At 45.5% G+C, this 17,775-nt stretch overlaps 1 protein-coding gene across 2 annotated transcripts in view; it reads right to left on the reverse strand.

Moving 5' to 3' along the window:
- Positions 1-139: 139 nt before the first annotated feature.
- TP53BP2 (tumor protein p53 binding protein 2) overlaps positions 140-17,775 on the reverse strand; it is a 67,245-nt gene continuing 49,609 nt past the window's right edge. For both annotated transcript variants that reach the window (XM_047754741.1, XM_047754742.1), the window contains exons 12-18: positions 16,837-17,302; positions 14,134-14,909; positions 11,870-12,007; positions 10,564-10,697; positions 7,061-7,227; positions 3,153-3,352; positions 140-1,193 (exon numbers count right to left, since the gene is read on the reverse strand). In XM_047754741.1, coding sequence (XP_047610697.1) covers positions 1,152-1,193; positions 3,153-3,352; positions 7,061-7,227; positions 10,564-10,697; positions 11,870-12,007; positions 14,134-14,909; positions 16,837-17,302 — 1,923 coding nt within the window. In that variant the 3' untranslated portion in view covers positions 140-1,151. The remainder of the gene's footprint in view (positions 1,194-3,152; positions 3,353-7,060; positions 7,228-10,563; positions 10,698-11,869; positions 12,008-14,133; positions 14,910-16,836; positions 17,303-17,775) is intronic.

Genomic DNA, 17,775 nt, shown 5'->3' on the forward strand with positions numbered 1-17,775 from the left:
GAAGTTCCTACGCCAGGGATCGAACCTGTGCCACAGTAGTGTCAACACCAAATCCTTAACCCACAGTGCCGCCAGGGAACCCCTCAAGCACCTTAAACTAAAAAGTCAATGAAATAAAAAACTAAAGCCAGTAAAAAGCTTCGAGTCAAAAAGGTGAATTTTATTATAATTGTTTTAAAGTCAGCTAGGATTTTGACAAATATCATAGGTAAGTCTGTATCAAGTCTCTAATTTCTGAGATACAAAAGACAATAAATAGAGATTCAAATTTCAGCCTAAAAACAGGATTCTAAATCTAATGATCTGTAGTGTAGTGTGGTTTCAACATTTCAAATATATGAAGCTACAAGAACTCGTATCACAAAGTATTGCTCACTGACAACCAACAAACAGTTCTTCACGGACGATACACAGTGTGTGGCACCTTCGAGTCTCCAGGAGAGTCCCCTGAGGGCCTGCTGGTGCTGGGGGGCACGGGAGATGGCACCATGATGGCACTGGTCCTTCTGGTGGGAGGTCAGGCACAGGGGCACCTGATGAAAAACGCCACTTTTTTTTGTTTTGTTTTATTTTGGGTCTTTTCAGGGCCACTCCCGCGGCATATGGAGGTTCCCAGGCTAGGGGTTGAATTGGAGTTACAGCTGCCGGCCTACACCAGAGCCACAGCAACGTCAGATCTGAGCGGCATCTGTGACCTACACCACAGCTCATGGCAATGCTGGTTCCTTAACCCACTGAGCGAGGCCAGGGATTGAACTTGAATCCTCATGGGTGCAAGTCGGGTTCGTTACCGCTGAGCCACAACAGGAACTCCAAGAAAAATGCCACCTTAGGCAGGACGTGAAGCTGGTCTCCCAGGAGCCCAATAAGTGGTCCTGTGTCTTGCCGAGGACAGGACTGTCACTGTATCTTTCAGAGAGTGGGTCCCCGGCTGGTGAGCAGCTTCCTGAAGCGCTCTGCCCGCTCAGGGGCTCCGCTGAGTGGCTTCTCCAAACCTTCCTTTGCTTCCAGGGCCCGTTCGTTCTTCATCGTTTTCAAGTTACTTTGTCACTAAAGTCAGTCCGGTGAAATTCATGCCATAAACGATCATGTTATTTTTTTCTTAGTGGGAAAAGAGATGAATTCTTTATTAACTAAAATTCTGCAGAGTTTCAGGCCAAGCTCCTTTGCCTTGGTTTAATTCGTGGGTATAGCTGTAAAGAGAAATTTTAAAATATTTAATACTGCAAATCTTGGGAATAGAACAAAGTTTCGAGACATATGAGGGGTGGGGGTGGGTGTTGATGTCACAGAAAGAAATTAAACCGAAGAAAGGACTCTCTGCCACATGAGGCACCCAAAGCTGTCCAGAGAGTCACAGGTCAGGACTCTTGGGCCAAGAACCGTCAAAGATCCCAGGGGTCCCTCAACGGGGACCAGCTGCACAAGCTACTGGCCTGTGAGTCAAGTCTCACAAGGACTACGAAGGACTAAAGGCGATTTGCAAGACTGTAAACCGCAGCGTTGGGAGCGTCCGTTCCAAGGGAGAAGACAGGGGTTAAAAAGTCTCTTTAACTTTATTCACATCAGATGTCACATTGTGTCACGGGACCACAAAACGCCACAGACTCAAAGTCTCCAGATTTGAGGAAGGATAAGCAGCCCTTTCTTGCTGGAGGATTTTGTGGTTTTGTGTTTTCCAAAACAAGAGCTGGGAAGGAGAGCGTTCTGGAAGCCGAGAGCAAGTCAAGCTAGTAATTCAACTGGCAAACTAAACAAAACCCCTCCTCCTCTTCGTCCTCTCTCCAGACAAAGGGGGAAAGGTTACTGAAAGCAAGGCAGACGTCCAGCCGGAACTGGAAAGCTGTGATGGACTCATGTTCTATCAAGGATGATTTTTCTCTGTGAGGAAAGAGACTGGGCCAATACGATTTTCTAAACTTGTATCTGAGCCTCTGACTAAAAACTCAACTTTATGCCATTTCCTTTCCAGAGAAAGTCCACCTCATGACGGCGGTCCCTTCATAATAATATAGACTTATTATTGGTTTATATGTGCTCATGTGATTTGTTCGTTTTCTTGGTTGTTATGAAACATAAATCCAACAGTAAGGGGGTTCTCTTGTGGCGCAGCGGTTTAAGGATCCAGCGCTGTCACTGCAGCCGCTGGGGTGGCTGCTGCGGTACGGGTTCAATCCCTGGCTTGGGAACTTTCCCGTGCTGTGGGCGTGGCCCAAGGGAAAAAAAATCTAAACAATAGGAAAGAACAAAGAATCTTAACTCTAATGCTTAATCGAGCTCTCTAGCAAATTTGCAAATTCTGATTCAAACAAATCCAAAATTTATTTCAAATGTCGTAAGTTCAATGCCCATCACAGGATACAATTATGTTCATTTTATTTATTAATGTAGGCAGGACCCCTGATCTCCAGGGGCTGACAAACGTAAATGTGAGGCCAATCCTAATAGGAATCACTGACAATGTGGCTTTAAGCCTCAATTTAAGACTATCGAAAGGTTAACTCGGAGTTCCCGTCGTGGTGCAGTGGTTAACGAATCCGACTAGGAACCATGAGGTTGCGGGTTCAGTCCCTGCCCTTGCTCAGTGGGTTAAGGATCCGGCGTTACTGTGAGCTGTGGTGTAGGTCACAGATGCCGCTCAGATCTGACATTGCTGTGGCTCTGGTGTAGGCTGATGGCTACAGCTCCGATTCGACCCCTAGCCTGGGAACCTCCATATGCCACGGGAGTGGCCCAGGAAATAGCAAAAAGACAAAAAAAAAAAAAAAAAGTTTAACTCCCATGTTTCACTAACAAAATGCAGCAGGCTGCACTGTCTCCATAATGCCGGCAGTTTCCTCAAAGGTCCTCCCTCTCTGACCCATTAAAAACATGGTTCAATTGGAGTTCCCTTCGTGGTTCAACCCAACTAGTATCCATGAGGATGTGGGTTCAATCCCTGGCCTAGCTCAGTGGATTAAGGATCCGGCATTGCTGTGAGCTGTTGTGTAAGTTGTAGATGCGGCTCAATCCCGCCTGGATCCCACGTTGCTGTGGCTGTGGTGTAGGTGGGCGGCTGTAGCCAATTCAACCCCTGGCCTGGGAACTTCCATATGCTGGAGGTGCAGCCCTGAAAAGCAAAAAAAAAAAAAAAAAAAAAAAGGCTCACTTACCCCCAACAAGTTTCGGGGAACGTATCCCTCCTTATCGTTCAGGCGGGCCCACCACCACTCGATCTCATCTTCGTCCTCCCGGCGGACGATTGTCATGCAGTCCCCTTCCTTCATGGGCAGCTCGTCATCGTTCTGAGGCTCATAGTCCCAAAGTGCATAAATGACGCCTTTATTCATTATGCCCATTTTCTCCTGAACGCCTAAAACCATGCAAGACACAGTTCAGGCCATGTAACGCGAGGACACCGCGGTGAGGACATACAGCCCCACCAGGCCAAAGGAGAAGGAGCGGGGACACCTCAGAATGGCAGAGCTGCTACACTGATCCTTCCATAAATAAACTTCCTGGGGCCTGAGGGGGGAGAGGAAGGCCAGCAGCATAGAGGGAACATGAAAAAGACAAGTTAACCTCCACTAGCATCTCGAAACTAACCAACACCTGATACGGACGCTTTCAAAATTAGTCTTACTCAGATCTTACAACTAGTTGGAATACACTGGAATACACACACTGTTACAAACCCAGGACTTAAAAAAAAAAAAAAGAAGAAGAAGAAGAAGAAAAGAAAAAGAACTGCTCAAGTCTAGGACATTAAAAAAGTGAATGCTCCATCTGCCAAATTTCAGCCCACCCACTAGGTGTAATGACTAGGAGACATTTTTGTTCTTTACCTAAAACTTAAGAGCAGACGGATAAAAAAGATCAGTAGTGCCTACTGAAGTGGTCTCTATCAAGTTCCAAATGGGGAAAATAAAGCCAAAAAAATATATAAAATGTTAGAATGCAGAAGTATGACCAGGTATATTAGACATGATATAAAAGCCTACATATAGTCAATTCTATAATAATGAGAATCAGCAAGCTATAAGATACTGAAATCTACAAATTGGAGAGGGGAAAAAAAAAACCCAAATGTCCATTTTCCACCCCAGTTAGTAACAGAAATGCAAATAACTACAACTTTAGGTTTTACCTTTTTCCGTTTATCCCTTCCTATCCTGGGGGGCAACGCTAACGAGGAGTAAGAAGCATTAACAGGCAGGCATTGTAGGGAAAGAGGAGAAGGAATCAGACAACAATGTCCTGAGCAGTCAGTTCATTATTACTTTCATCTTTTGAGAAATGCCAAGAAAATACCTGCTTGCTTTTGAAAAGTCAGGCTGTTCAATTTACACAAGCCTAAATTATTAATTATGAACTTATTTTTCCTGTAGCAATGAATACAACGGTAGCATATGCTACCTCATGCACACTGAGCAAAAATTAAACAAGAAATTAAATCGTTCTTTTCCAAAAGGAGGCTCTGCCAATCGAAAGGGTCAGGTTTCCATTACTGGGGATGAGTGAATTTCCAATTTTCCTGTTTAAGTAACACATGCAAAGCATGACAATGAGGATCACAACGACAGTAAGACTTGATAGAACTGCAATTCCGCAAAGTGTTAAAGCTGGCTAGTCATTACCTGCTTGGGATGGGAATGGTGTACCCAAAATACCAACCTGAGTCTCATTTCCAAGAAATCATGAGGTATGGGAGTCATTATTATATCTATCATGTGGCATGGGCGTCCACAGAAAGCATGGAAATCGTTATTCTGCTATTAACTAAACCAAGAGGTAAGAATTACTGTTTTAGGAGTTCCCATTGTGATGCAGTGGGAACGAATCCAACTATTTAACCAAGAGGTTGTGGGTTCAATCCCTGGCCTTGCTCAGTGGGTTAAAGATTCAGCGTTGCTGTGGGCTATGGTGTGGGTCGCAGTCAAGGCTCAGATCTCAAGTTGCTGTGGCTGTGGTGTAGGCCGGCAGCTGTAGCTCTGATTAGACTCAGCCTGGGAACCTGCATATGCTGCAGGTGCGGCCCTAAAAAGACAAAAAAAAAAATCGCTGTTTTAAAAAAATTCTGAGGGATCCTAAAAACATGCTCCATCTCACTAGTAATTTGGGAAATGCAGATGAAAGCCACAAGGAGATAGGATTCCACATCTACTAAGGGTCAAAGGGAAAATGGAGCAAAAGGAACTCTGCTTGACCTGCATCCCCGTGACCTGGCAATTCCATTTCTAGAAAGATGCTCGAAAATGAAAGGAGGAAGTTCCTGTCGCATCTCAGCAGAAACACATCTGACTAGCATCCGTGAGGATGCAGGTTCAATCCCTGGCCAGGCACAGTGAGTTAAGGATCTGGTGCTGCCGTGAGCTGTGGTGTAGGTCACAGATGCGGCACAGATCACGTCAATGTTGTGGCTGTGGCTGTGGCTGGCGGCTACAGCTCCAATTTGACTCCTAGCCTGGGAACCTCCAGATGCCACAAGTGTGGCCCTAAAAGAAAAAAAAAAAAAAAAGATATAGTACATATACACAATGGAATACTACTCAGCCATAAAAAAGAAAAAATAATGCCATCTGCAGCAACATGGATGGAATGAGAGACTGTCATACTAAGTGAAGTCAGTCAGAACGAGAAAGACAAATACCATATGATATCGCTTTTTTTATGATATCGCTTTTATCTGGAATCTAATATATGGCACAAATGAACCTGTCTACAGAAAAGAAACAAACTCATGCACTTGGAGAACAGACTTGTGGTTGCCAAGGGGGAAGAGGAGGGAGTGGGATGGACTGGGAGTTTGGGGTGAGTAGATGTAAACTATTGCATTTGGAGTGGATAAGCCATGAGATCCTGCTGTACAGCACAGGGAACTATATCCAATCACTTGTGATGGAATATGATGGAGGATAATGTGAGAAAAAGAATATATATCTGTATCTATATGGCTGGGTCACTTTGCTGTAGAGCAGAAATTGACAGAACATTGTAAATCAACTATAATAAAAAACTTAAGAAAAAAATAAAAATCACATTCCATACTTAAACAAAGCTGAATTGCTGATATGTTTAATATAACAAAATGCATTTTAATGTATCACTGATTTCAAAATATGTTCATATATCAAAATTATTCCTTGACCTAGAGATCAGAACATGAGCAGTAAGTGACCATAAACATCAACAGTAAGAAGAGCTGAGAGATGAGGAAAAGCACTTGCAGCCTGTGAGTCTTCCTCTGAGCCCCTCCCTTCTCTCCTAGAGCCTGAACACAGGCTTCGTGAGACACAGAAACAGTCAAATGGAGAAGACCTAAGTTTAATCTCAGGCATCGTTCCGTGTCTGAGCCTTGAGTGGTCTGGGGTCCTGGGGACCCGCTCATTGGTCTCTGTCTCTTCCCCTTCTCAATTTTTCTCAAGCCAGACTAAAAAGAAACATGCACCTCACCTCCTAAGACTTGGCACGTTACAATTTTTCTCCTTGTCAATAACAATACCACCCAATATCCATCCATCCGAAACCTCCCGTCCATTTTTCTCTAGGTACAGAGCGGATGTTATCCATTAAAATCAGAGATTCAAAACCAAGAGAACCAAAGAGCTGAGAAGAATCAGCTCGAAAGCATGTGCTGCCTTTTCTGTGACTTCATGCCAAGTTTGATTTCGCAAGAAAACCTGCATCAGTTGGCTTCTTATTCCAAAGCTGCACTCCTCTGGGTCATCTTAGAAGGGGCGGAGCTGTTTACTTATGTGCAAAATTACAGCATCACTCACTAAGTACTGAAGCCTTACTAGAGGAGCTTTTGATGGTCAAAAGCCACTGATACTGCCAGCTTCAATACCATGTCATTGTCTTTTGTGGTTGAAGACGTCCCTGACAATAGCTGTTTCTAGGCGCACACACAGAGGCGGCATTCACGTGTGTGACCCAGGCTGCCCTATTTTCAATGCCCAGGACTATGTACAACACAAAAAGGCTTTCCCAAGTAAGAAAGACATTTCTCCAGTTGTACCCTGGACAGACCCAGGGGCAATTAATGCAATAATCAATACATGTAAATCAAACCGTTCCATACCATAGAGAAACTGAGAGCACTGGGTGTAGCCTTCCTCCATTTCTTCGCACTTATCCGCGGCTGTCTGCATGTCACTGTAGGTCATGGCGAACACAGCGGCTCCTGACTCCACCAAAAACTTGCACACCTGGACGTTGTTACAGGAGGCAGCGCAATGCAGCGGGGTCCTGTGCAGGAGGACACAGCGTGGTGAGAGATGCGTTCCTAAACTGAACGGCACCTGCTGGGACAGAATGTCTGTAAAGAAAGTTCTCGAGGCCGGTGCCTACCGAGCCCTTTCTTCTGAAAACCTCTTATGCATTCTTGGTTTTTGTTTTTTTTTAACAACTCAGTTAAACAGAGACACTTGAGCCCACTGGAGACTTATAGCCACAAAAGAAAAAGTCGGGGCTAGGGCAATGCAGAAGGCAAAAGAAATCAAAGAAATGAGGGAAAGGATGTGAAAGTTGTATAATCATCTAAAGCAGGATAAAATGTATTTAGTTCTACATTCTGGAGGACCCAGCATAATTGTTTCTGCCAGAGTGGAGGACCTAAGGCTTTAAATAAAACAGGCCTTCATTCAAAATATGTTTTTCAATATCCCTTTATCAACACCAATTTTGAAGGATTTAAAAGCTGCACATAAAGAACTACTTTTAGCCAACATTTAAAAAAATCTCAATTAAACCTCAATTGGAAAAAAATTCAAATTCAATTCAGACTAGAAAAATGACTGTAAAATACATATGTCAATCTATGTTAGCCATGGTCAGCAGGAACGTCTCACGACCAGGACCGAGAACCTTCTCCAGCATCTCAAAGATTTTAGAATGTATCACCAATGACTCCAGACTCACAGCAAAGGATGAGAGCCAGGACCACTGCCCCAACTCAGAAGATGGGATTGAGAGGGTTAATCAGGCCCTAAAACACATGAGATTTGTTCCTTTAACTCTTTTCTTCCCTCCCCTCATCATTTCATTCCCTTGGGTCTTTAATAAAAAAAATATATATTGTATTCCCCACCCTCCATCTCAGAACACTATCATTAATAGTTTCATTTATTACTACAGATTTTTTCTTTTTTCTTTTTTTGCTTTTTAGGGACGTATCTGCAGCACATGGAGGTTCCCAGGCTAGGGGCCAAATCAGAGCTACAGCTGCTGGTCTATGCCATAGCCACACGGGATCTGAGCCGCGTCTCTGCCTACACCACAGAGTGAGGCCAGGCAACACCAGATCCTTAACCCACTGAGTGAGGCCAGGGATGGAACCCACCACCTCATGGTTACTAGCTGGATTCACTTCTGCTGCGCCATGACGGGAACTCCTACGCAGACTTTCAAGCATGGCTTTTTTAATAATGAAAAATTATACATAACTGGAACTCCCAATATTAGGGAAACAAACACATTGTGACACATTTAAGAATCTGCTGTACTTACGAAGTTAAACCTAAAACGTTAGGCATAAAAAAGACGAATATTGTATGTGATCACTTGTATGTGGAAACTGAGAAAAAAAAAACAAATGAATGAACATAACAAAACAGAAACAGACTTATAGATACAGAGGACAAACTAGTAGTAACCAGGAGGGAGAATGAAGTGAGTCAGAAAACAGCAGGAGTCAGGGACTAGGAGGTACGAGCCACTGTGGATAAAATATGTAAGCTACCAGGATGTGATGGACAGCACAGGGAACAGAGATATATGTTTTATGACCACACCTGTAACAGTTGGAAGTTCCCAGGCCAAGGGATGAATGTGGAGCTGCAGCTGTGACCTATACCACAGCTCACAGCAACACCAGCTCCTTAACTCACGGAGAGAGGCCAGGGGTCAAACCTACATCCTCATGGATACTAGCTCGGTTCTTAACCTGCTGAGGCCCGATGGTAATCCTAGAGCCAATATTTTATCATATTTTATAATAACTTTTTTTTTTTTTAGGGCTGCACCTGCAGCATATGGAAGTTCCCAAGCTAGGGGTCAAATTGGAGCTACGACTGCTGGCACACACCATAGCCACAGCAACTTGGGATCCGAGCCACATCTGCACTCACGGCAATGCCGGATCCCTAACCCACTGAGCGAGGCCAGGGATCGAACCCGCAACCTCATGGTTACCAGTTGGACTCGTTAAACACTGAGCCATGATGGGAACTCCTACAACTTTTTTTAATTGTAACCAAAATGCTTCTCCAAGCATTATTTATAGCAAATGAATTAAAAATTGGAAAACAATCTATATGTCCAGCAAGGAGACAGTCACAATTAATGAGTCAGAGCTATATGGTAGAAGATGAGGCTTTTCTGAATCTATGCATATGGGTGTCTGCAACTTACATGTGTATGCATGCAAATTTGTTATTATAATTATGTCCTTACTGAGAGAAAAGAGGCTATACAATTAAAATACGTGAATAAATATAGTGTAATTACAAGGTAAATTTCTCTTGTATAGAAAGAAATAAATTTTTGGTATTTTTCCCAAAAAAGCATATCATAATTTAAAACTGTATTTTTTCAAAAAATAAAATATAAAATTTATTATCCATTCAATTACAGTTATCAACACTGACAGTATCTTTTTTTTTTTTGGCCTTTTAGGGCCACACAGCATATGGAAATTCCCAGGCTAGGAGCTGAATTGGAGCTGGAGCTGTCAGCCTACACCACAGTCACAGAAACAAAGGGTCCCAGCCACGTCTGTGACCTACACCACAGTTCACAGCAATGCTGGATCACTGACCCACTGAGTGAGGCCAGGGATGGAACCCACATCCTCATGGATCCTAGTTGGATTCATTCCTGCTGCCCCACAACAGGAACTCCACGGTATCTTATTTGGACTTTTATTATTCTTAGTTAATAATAATACATTATCCCATGAACAGTAATATTCATCATTTACAAGAATATCTCTGGGTTTTAGGCACACAGCAATTCCAGAAAATGCTCCATGGCTCTATCCAGTCACTCATGACGGAGCATGATAACGTGAGAAAAAGAATGTAAATACATATGCGTGACTGGGTCCCCTTGCTCTACAGTAGGAAACTGCCAGAACGCTGTTCACCAGCTGTAATGGAAAAAAATAAAAATCATTCAAGAAAAAATGCTCCATGGAAAATGGATGTCATGGTCAAAAATATTTGGGAAAGGTAGCCAATTACAATCCCTTTTTAGAAACACACAGAAGTTTCCGGGAGTAGGGGACCCTGATTAAATCCGCCTTTCTCAAATGTGCTGAAACACGCCCGTGAACTGGGTACCCCTTCTAACGTTTATTACGGAAAGCCAAAGCATCTCGTGTGCTTCCAGAACAGGAGTGAGAGGACGGTTATGTGAGGACACGTGAATTCCCTAAGTGGCAACCGTGTCTCCCTTTCTAGATGGCAGGCGGCCCGAGGGCAGACACCCGTCTTCGCCTTCCAACAGTACCCACCACGCGGCTCATTCTTGGCCGACACAGCAGATACGACTGAGGCTTGAGCGGCGTTTCAAGGAAGATCTTACCATCCGTCACTGTCGGCAGCATTGACATTGACACCAAACTGCACCAGGAATTTCACAATTTCCGTGTGACCTGCACACACTGCGTTGTGCAGAGCTGTGATGCCCTCGTCGTTGGGCAGGCTTGGGTCATCAACCTATAATGTCAATCAGAAAGATGGCCGTCGCTCACATTTCTTGTCTGTCACCTTAACGGTCAATGAATCAAGGACTCCTTAGCATCAAGAAAACAAAAAAACACTTTTTTTTTTTTTTTAGGGCTGCACCTGCGGCCAAAAAGAGGTTCCCAGACTAGGGGTCGAACTGGAGCTGCAGCTGCCGGTCTATACCACAGTCAGAGCAATGCCAGATCTGATCTGCATCTGCGACCTACACCGCAGCTCATGACAATGCTGGAACCCTAACCCATGGAGCGAGGCCAGGGATTGAACTCTCATTCTCATGGATACTAGTCAGGTTCTTAACCCGCTGAACCACAATGGGAACTCCAACTCTTGTATTTTTTCAGTCATAATTAAGACCTACAGAAGCCAAGAAAAGGATACCCGGAACAGTTCTAGAAATGAGACAGACATTAAGTAGGCACTCACTATAAAAAGGTGTTTTGAAAAATTGGAAAAGTCCCAGAAACTGTAGGCTTACAGTCATTTTTTGTTTATTTACCCTCCAACGTCCCACCACAAATTAGTGTCTAAGGAGCAAGTCGCATTTGCCATGGAGAGGAAAGAAGGTCAACTAAAAATATCTTAAATGGCAGGCTTCTGAAAAGCAGGGAGCACATCTGCACTGCAACACTGTGGAGGACCCATCCACACAGGAGCAATTTTTAAAGGAGACAGAAAAGTACTCCTAGTGAAAACAGAACGTCCACGGCAAAGCCTGCTCAAAAGTTCCTCTCAACCACCCCCTCCCCAAAAAGAAAACTATTCATTCATGTATTTACCTATTATTTTTTTGCCTTTTTGTCTTTTCAAGGGCTGCACCCGTGACACATGGAGGTTTCCAGGCTAGGGGTCAACTAGGAGCTATAGCTGCCAGCCTACACCACAGCCACAGCAACACAGGATCTGAGCCGCCTCTGTGACCTACACCACAGCTCACAGCAACGCTGGATCCTTAACCCGCTGAGTGAGGCCAGGGATCAAACCCACGTCCTCGTGGATGCTAGTCGGGTTTGTTAACCGCTGAGCCACAACGGGAACTCCAAGAGAACAATTTAGAAGTATAATTTCTCTAAAGCAGGATTCTGATGAGAGCTTTAAAACAAAATGCCAGGTCATATTTGAGAAATGTACTAATTCAATCATACCTCATAAATAATTCTCTGTACGAGGTCAAATTCTCCCTCCAAAGAAGAATCCAGAAGTAAAGCAAGGGGGTTGAATTTCACCCTCATTCCATGAGCAATCCGCTCTGAACCCGTTTTCCGCAAGTTTGTCCTCTTGCCCTGGGGAAGAAATGCACAGAAAATGAAGGATCCGGGTCTAAGCAAAAGAGACTGAAAAAAACAAAACAAACCCAAAAAAACAAAAAACAAAAACACCCAAAAAACAAAAAACAATAAAGGGAAAAAGAATAGCTTAGTTACTAGTAAAAGGAATTTTAAAAATATACATTTAGCACAGTTTATTAAAGTATATAACATTATTCAAAAAGGTGGAGTTCCCGTCGTGGCGCAGTGGTTAACGAATCCGACTAGGAACCATGAGGTTGCGGGTTCGATCCCTGCGCTTGCTCAGGGGGTTAACGATCCGGCGTTGCCATGAGCTGTGGTGTAGGTTGCAGACGCGGCTCGGATCCTGCATTGCTGTGGCTCTGGCGTAGGCCGGGGGCTGCAGCTCCGATTCGACCCCTAGCCTGGGAACCTCCATATGCCGAGGGAGCGGCCCAAGAAATAGCAAAAAGACAAAAAACAAACAAACAAAAAAAACAAAAACAAAAAGGTATATAAATCATAACACATAGCTTAGTGAATCTACCCATATAAAGTGGGAAGAACTTAACTCTTTAAGACCTAGTGAAACTACATCAGGGTAACCCCACGCTATGAGTAGAAAAATCTGTAATCAGTAAGTAGCCTGGTTTTGTGTCAAGGATCAAAATTAGCCAAGACTGGTCTGTACCTGATATAGTAGAACAAATCCCACAGGATTAAACGGGACAAGAGCACAAACCCAGCACTGTGATAGCTAACCTTTATGGAATAATTATCACTCGTTCCTCAGGAAACTCCTATGCTCCCATTTTACAGATAAGGAAATTGAGGCACACCGGCAATACACATCAGAGCTGAATTCAAATCCGAGTAATCCGGCCTCTTTCAAATTTCACAACACAACACCTCCTCAGGGCATATTATTAAGGTGAACAATAAAGATTTTTAGTCTGGAGTTCCCGTGGTGGCTCAGCAGTAACAAACCCGACTAATATCCATGAGGACACCGGTTCGATTCCTGGCCTCACTCGGTAGGTTAAGGATCCCATGTTGCCATGAGCTGTGGTGTAGGTCGCAGATGTGGCTCGGATCTGGTGTTGCTGTGGCTGTGGTTTCGGCTGGCAGCTGCAGCTCTGATTCGACCCCTAGCCTGGGAACCTCAATATGCAGCAGGTGCAGCTCTTAAGCGGGGGCGGGGGGGGGGGGGGGAAACCCAGTGAGGTCTTTTCATTCATTCTCTGTTGAATGTTGTGTCCCCAGTGGGTGACATCAGCTAAAGAAGAAACAACAAACAGGGTATTTACAGGTTGAAGAGCAAAACTCTGTGTCCTTCACAAAAGGTTTCCTCCTAGAAAGAAAAAAATGTTTTGCATACTGAATATACTGCATTTTGATAACTTTGTGTGTGTGTGTGTGTTGCCTTTTTAGGGCCACACCTGCAGCATATGGAGGTTCCCAGGCTAGGGGTGGAATTGGAGCTACAGCTGCCAGCCTACACCACAGCCACAGCAAAGCAGGATCCAAGCTGCATCTGTGACCTACACCACAGCTCACGGCAATGCTGGATCCTTAAGCCACTGACCGAGGCCAGGGATCGACCCCACAACCTCATGGTTCCTAGTTCGGATTTGTTAACTGCTGAGTCACGATGGGAACTCCTGATGACATTGATCAGATCCACTCTGCCAAGGGAACTGTGAAATTCGCTATGACAAGCAGTTTTTTTTTTGTTGTTGTTGTTGTTGTTGTTGCTATTTCTTGGGCCGCTCCCACAGCATATGGAGGTTCCCAGGCTAGGGGGTTGAATTGGAGCTGTAGCCACTGGCCTACGCCAGAGCCACAGCAACGCGGGATCCGAGCCGCGTCTGCAACCTACACCACAGCTCACGGCAACGCCGGATCCTTAACCCACTGAGCAAGTGGCAGGGACCGAACCCGCAACCTCATGGTTCCTGGTCGGATTCCTTAACCACTGCGCCACGACGGGAACTCCGACAGGCAGTTTAAACACAAGCCGTCTTTCGCAAATGGCTCTGAGTGCTCGCTGGTGCTTCGCTGAGTAGTGACTGTCAACTACCTACAAGGCTGTGACAAGACAAAGAGCTTCTGCCACCACCACGAGCCACCGCACTACTTACAGGAGGCAGGGACCCCTGGCCCGTGATCTCAGGCGGCCTCAAGCTGCCCGAGTCTTCCCCGGGGCCTTCGGGCTCCGCAGACGGGTACGGCGGGGGCGGGTACGGGGGGTACTCCTCCAGGTACACTTCGAGCAGAGGGGGGGCCTCTGGGTTCGGATCTTCCACGCTGTCCTGGAAACTGGGGCTGCTGTCCGGGAGCCCTTCGGGCACGTACTCGAGGCCCGGCGGAGGGGCTGGCGCGTCGCTGCCCTCTGTGCTGGCGCCCCCGCCTCCCTCGGGGGCCCCCGGCTCCGTGGCTAGAGCGACCAGCTCCTTCTCCGGCTCCACGTGTAAGTAGGGATTCTGGATCTCCCCCGGGCTTTCAGGGCTGGCAGTCGCAGAGGGGGCCTTGGATGGGTACGCTGGGACGGAGATGGTCTCCATGGCGGCAAGGGTGGTCCTCTGGTACAGAAGTTTCTGGATGTTGGGCCCATTGGGACCCTCTGGCTCTGTGATAGAGCTGCGTTTCTTTAGGGGCCGTGGGGCATTAGACAGCTTCTTTCGCAGGGCTTCCAAGTCAGCGTCACTCTGGTTGCGGTAAGGATTAGATAAGAAAGGCAGCAGTTTGGTTGGGCTGAGGGGCCGAGGAATTCTTTCGTTTTCATGGGTCTCCTGAACGGAAGAAATGGGGTCTATTTCGGGCTCCGGGCTGCCAGGTTTGCCCTGGTTATTGGAATAAATGTTCTCTGGGAGTGGCTGCTGGTTCTGGGCGGCAGCAATCACAGGCTTGCCATATACTAATTGGAATTGGAAGGGGAAAAAAAGCCTTGATGAGTATTAATTAAACAAAACTAGCAAACAACAGACAGAGCTAACAATGATGAAAGCCTCTCTTAATTCCATTGCTGTTATATAATACCCTTCAATACAACTAATTTTTTAAAATCACAAACAGCAAAGCGAGGTTTCCATCGTTGCATAATAAATTTATTACAGACTCAAAACCCTCACTGATTGTAAACAGGCACCATTATTTTATGTCATTATTTTACTTTCCTTAATAAAGAAGTTATGACTGTAAGAAATCACTGACCACAGCCCCCCGAATTTAAAATGTTAAAATATAGGCGTTCCTGTCGTGGCTCAGCGAAAACGAATCTGATTAGCATCCATGAGGATGCCGCACTCAGTGGGTCAGGGATCTGGCGTTGCCAAAAGCTGTGGTGTAGGTCGCAAATGCGGCTGGATCTGGCATTGCCGTGGCTGTGGTGTAGGCTGGCAGCTGTAGCTCAGATGTGACCCCTAGTTTGGGAACCTCCATATGCTGCTGGTGCGGCCCTAAAAAGACACACACACAAAAAAAAAATTATAAGAAATCACTGACCACAACCCCCAAATTTAAAACGTCAAAATATGAAAAGAATTTAGCATCAACGAAAACTGTTGATTTTTTTCATGCGTCCAGGTTAAAAACAAAACAAACACCATCCCATCTCTCATACTTTCAAAAGTAAATCACTGTGAGAAATCATATGAAATATGAGTGTGAGAAAAATACAAAACTATTAATGACCACTTATACCGACCAAAACTATTCCCCCTCAGACATTCTAATTAGATCATAATTATTTAATTCCCAAATGATTGTGTTAGCTGTTTTTACCAGAGACTCATGAAAAGGCAAGAGTAAGATGTAGCATATGTACCAATTCTTTGCTGCGGAGTTAACTTTCATGACCTTTTGGGCACCACTACATGCGTATTTCACAACGAGAAAGCCATCTTCAATCAATTAAAACATAGTGAATTGAGTCTGTTCCACAAACTTATGACTCTTAGAAAGAACCCAACAAATTGCCAGATTGTGTATATTTAACACAAGTAATCTAGGAGCTGTGTTCTCATTAGAACAACTTAAAATACAGTAGGGAACTTCAAAAAAAACAAACAAAAAAAAGCCACAGGAGTTCCCCTAGTAGCTCAGCAGATTAAGGATCTGGCTTTGTCACTGCTGTGGTCCAGGTTCAATCCCTGGCTGGGGAACTTGTGCAGCAAAGACACAGCCTCCCGCACAGTGATGACCTGCAGGCACTTTTCCCCACTTTTTCCCACGAGCAGGAAACACATGCACACGGGTTATTCCATGTTGAAGGTTATGTCCTTACTACCGGTTTTATTCACCTGTTTCATCCCTTTGATTACTTCACATTTATTTCCCATTTCGTATTTATTTCACAAGGCTTACATTTCATTTTATTCACCAGTCACCTGCCGTAGCTGACATTCAGCATCGACTCGTTCAAACTCCCAAAGAAGAACAGGAGCCAGAACTGAGCCCAACTCTTAGAACAACAGCATCGGTCGACACAGGTACAAGTCACCCTGCTTATCTGCTGGCAGGACGGAAACTCATCCATGCGGGCGAAAAGGAATTGGAGAAATTTTTTTTTGTCTTTTTTTTTTTTTGCTATTTCTTGGGCCGCTCCTGCAGCATATGGAGGTTCCCAGGCTAGGGGTCGAATCGGAGCTGTAGCCACCAGCCTACGCCAGAGCCACAGCAACACGGGATCCGAGCCGCGTCTGCAACCTACACCACAGCTCACGGCAACGCCGGATCGTTAACCCACTGAGCAAGGGCAGGGACCGAACCCGCAACCTCATGGTTCCTAGTTGGATTCATTAACCACTGCGCCACGACGGGAACTCTGAGTTGGAGAATCTTACCGCTGGGAAAGTGCGGCCCCCGGGCGTGGGACTTGGTCAGGGCGCTCTGCACGGCCTGCTGGAAGTTTTTCCCAGGCGCCTGATGCTGCGTGTACATGGAGTATATGGAGCTGGCGGCCACCGTCTGGGGTTTCCTGAAAGGCGGGAGGAGCGTGTCCTTGGACGGCTGAGGCGTGAAGGGCCGCACGGCGGCAGCAGGAGGACTTTCTTGCTTAGAACCTGGAGGGTGGGCCTGGTCCGCTTGGCCAATCGAAGGTCCGCCAGGGGCCAGCAGGACCCTCTGCTGCTGCCCTGCCGGTTTGGGTTTATTTCCCATGGACGCAACTGCTGTCGCCAACTGCGGAGCAGTTCCATCTGGCTTGATGTCTGACGGAGACTGATTCGTTTGTCCAAAATAAGGCAAATTAATCTGTTTTGGTTTTGACGGAACAGGAGGTGGTACTTTAGCCACATTTTTATTTGCGGCCTGTAAACACACAGACACACACACAAAGCGAGTTAGAACACTGTATAACTGGGTACACAGACGTTCAAGACAATCTGACTCTCCCTAATGTCAAGTACAGACCGAAAAGACCAGCCCTACGTTTTAAAATCATTAAAAAGGTTTAACCGGGAGTTCCCATTGTGGCGCGGCAGAAACGAATCCAGCTAGTATCCATAAGGACACGGGTTCGATCCCTGGCCTTGCTCACAGTGGGTTGGAGATCCAGTGTTGCTGTGAGCTGCGGTGTAGGTCACAGATGTGGCTCGATCCCGCTTGGATCCCACATTGCTGTGGTGTAGGCCGGTAGCTGTCGTTCTGATTCTACCCCTAGTCTGGGAACCTCCATATGCTGCAGGCGCACCCCTAAAAGGCAAAAATAAAATAAATTTTAAAAAGGTGTGACTCTGAATTTAATCCTATTTGTAAAAGGGCCTTCCATAATGCAATACACT

The sequence above is a fragment of the Phacochoerus africanus genome, chromosome 12, assembly GCF_016906955.1.
Source record: "Phacochoerus africanus isolate WHEZ1 chromosome 12, ROS_Pafr_v1, whole genome shotgun sequence".
NCBI lineage: Eukaryota > Metazoa > Chordata > Mammalia > Artiodactyla > Suidae > Phacochoerus > Phacochoerus africanus.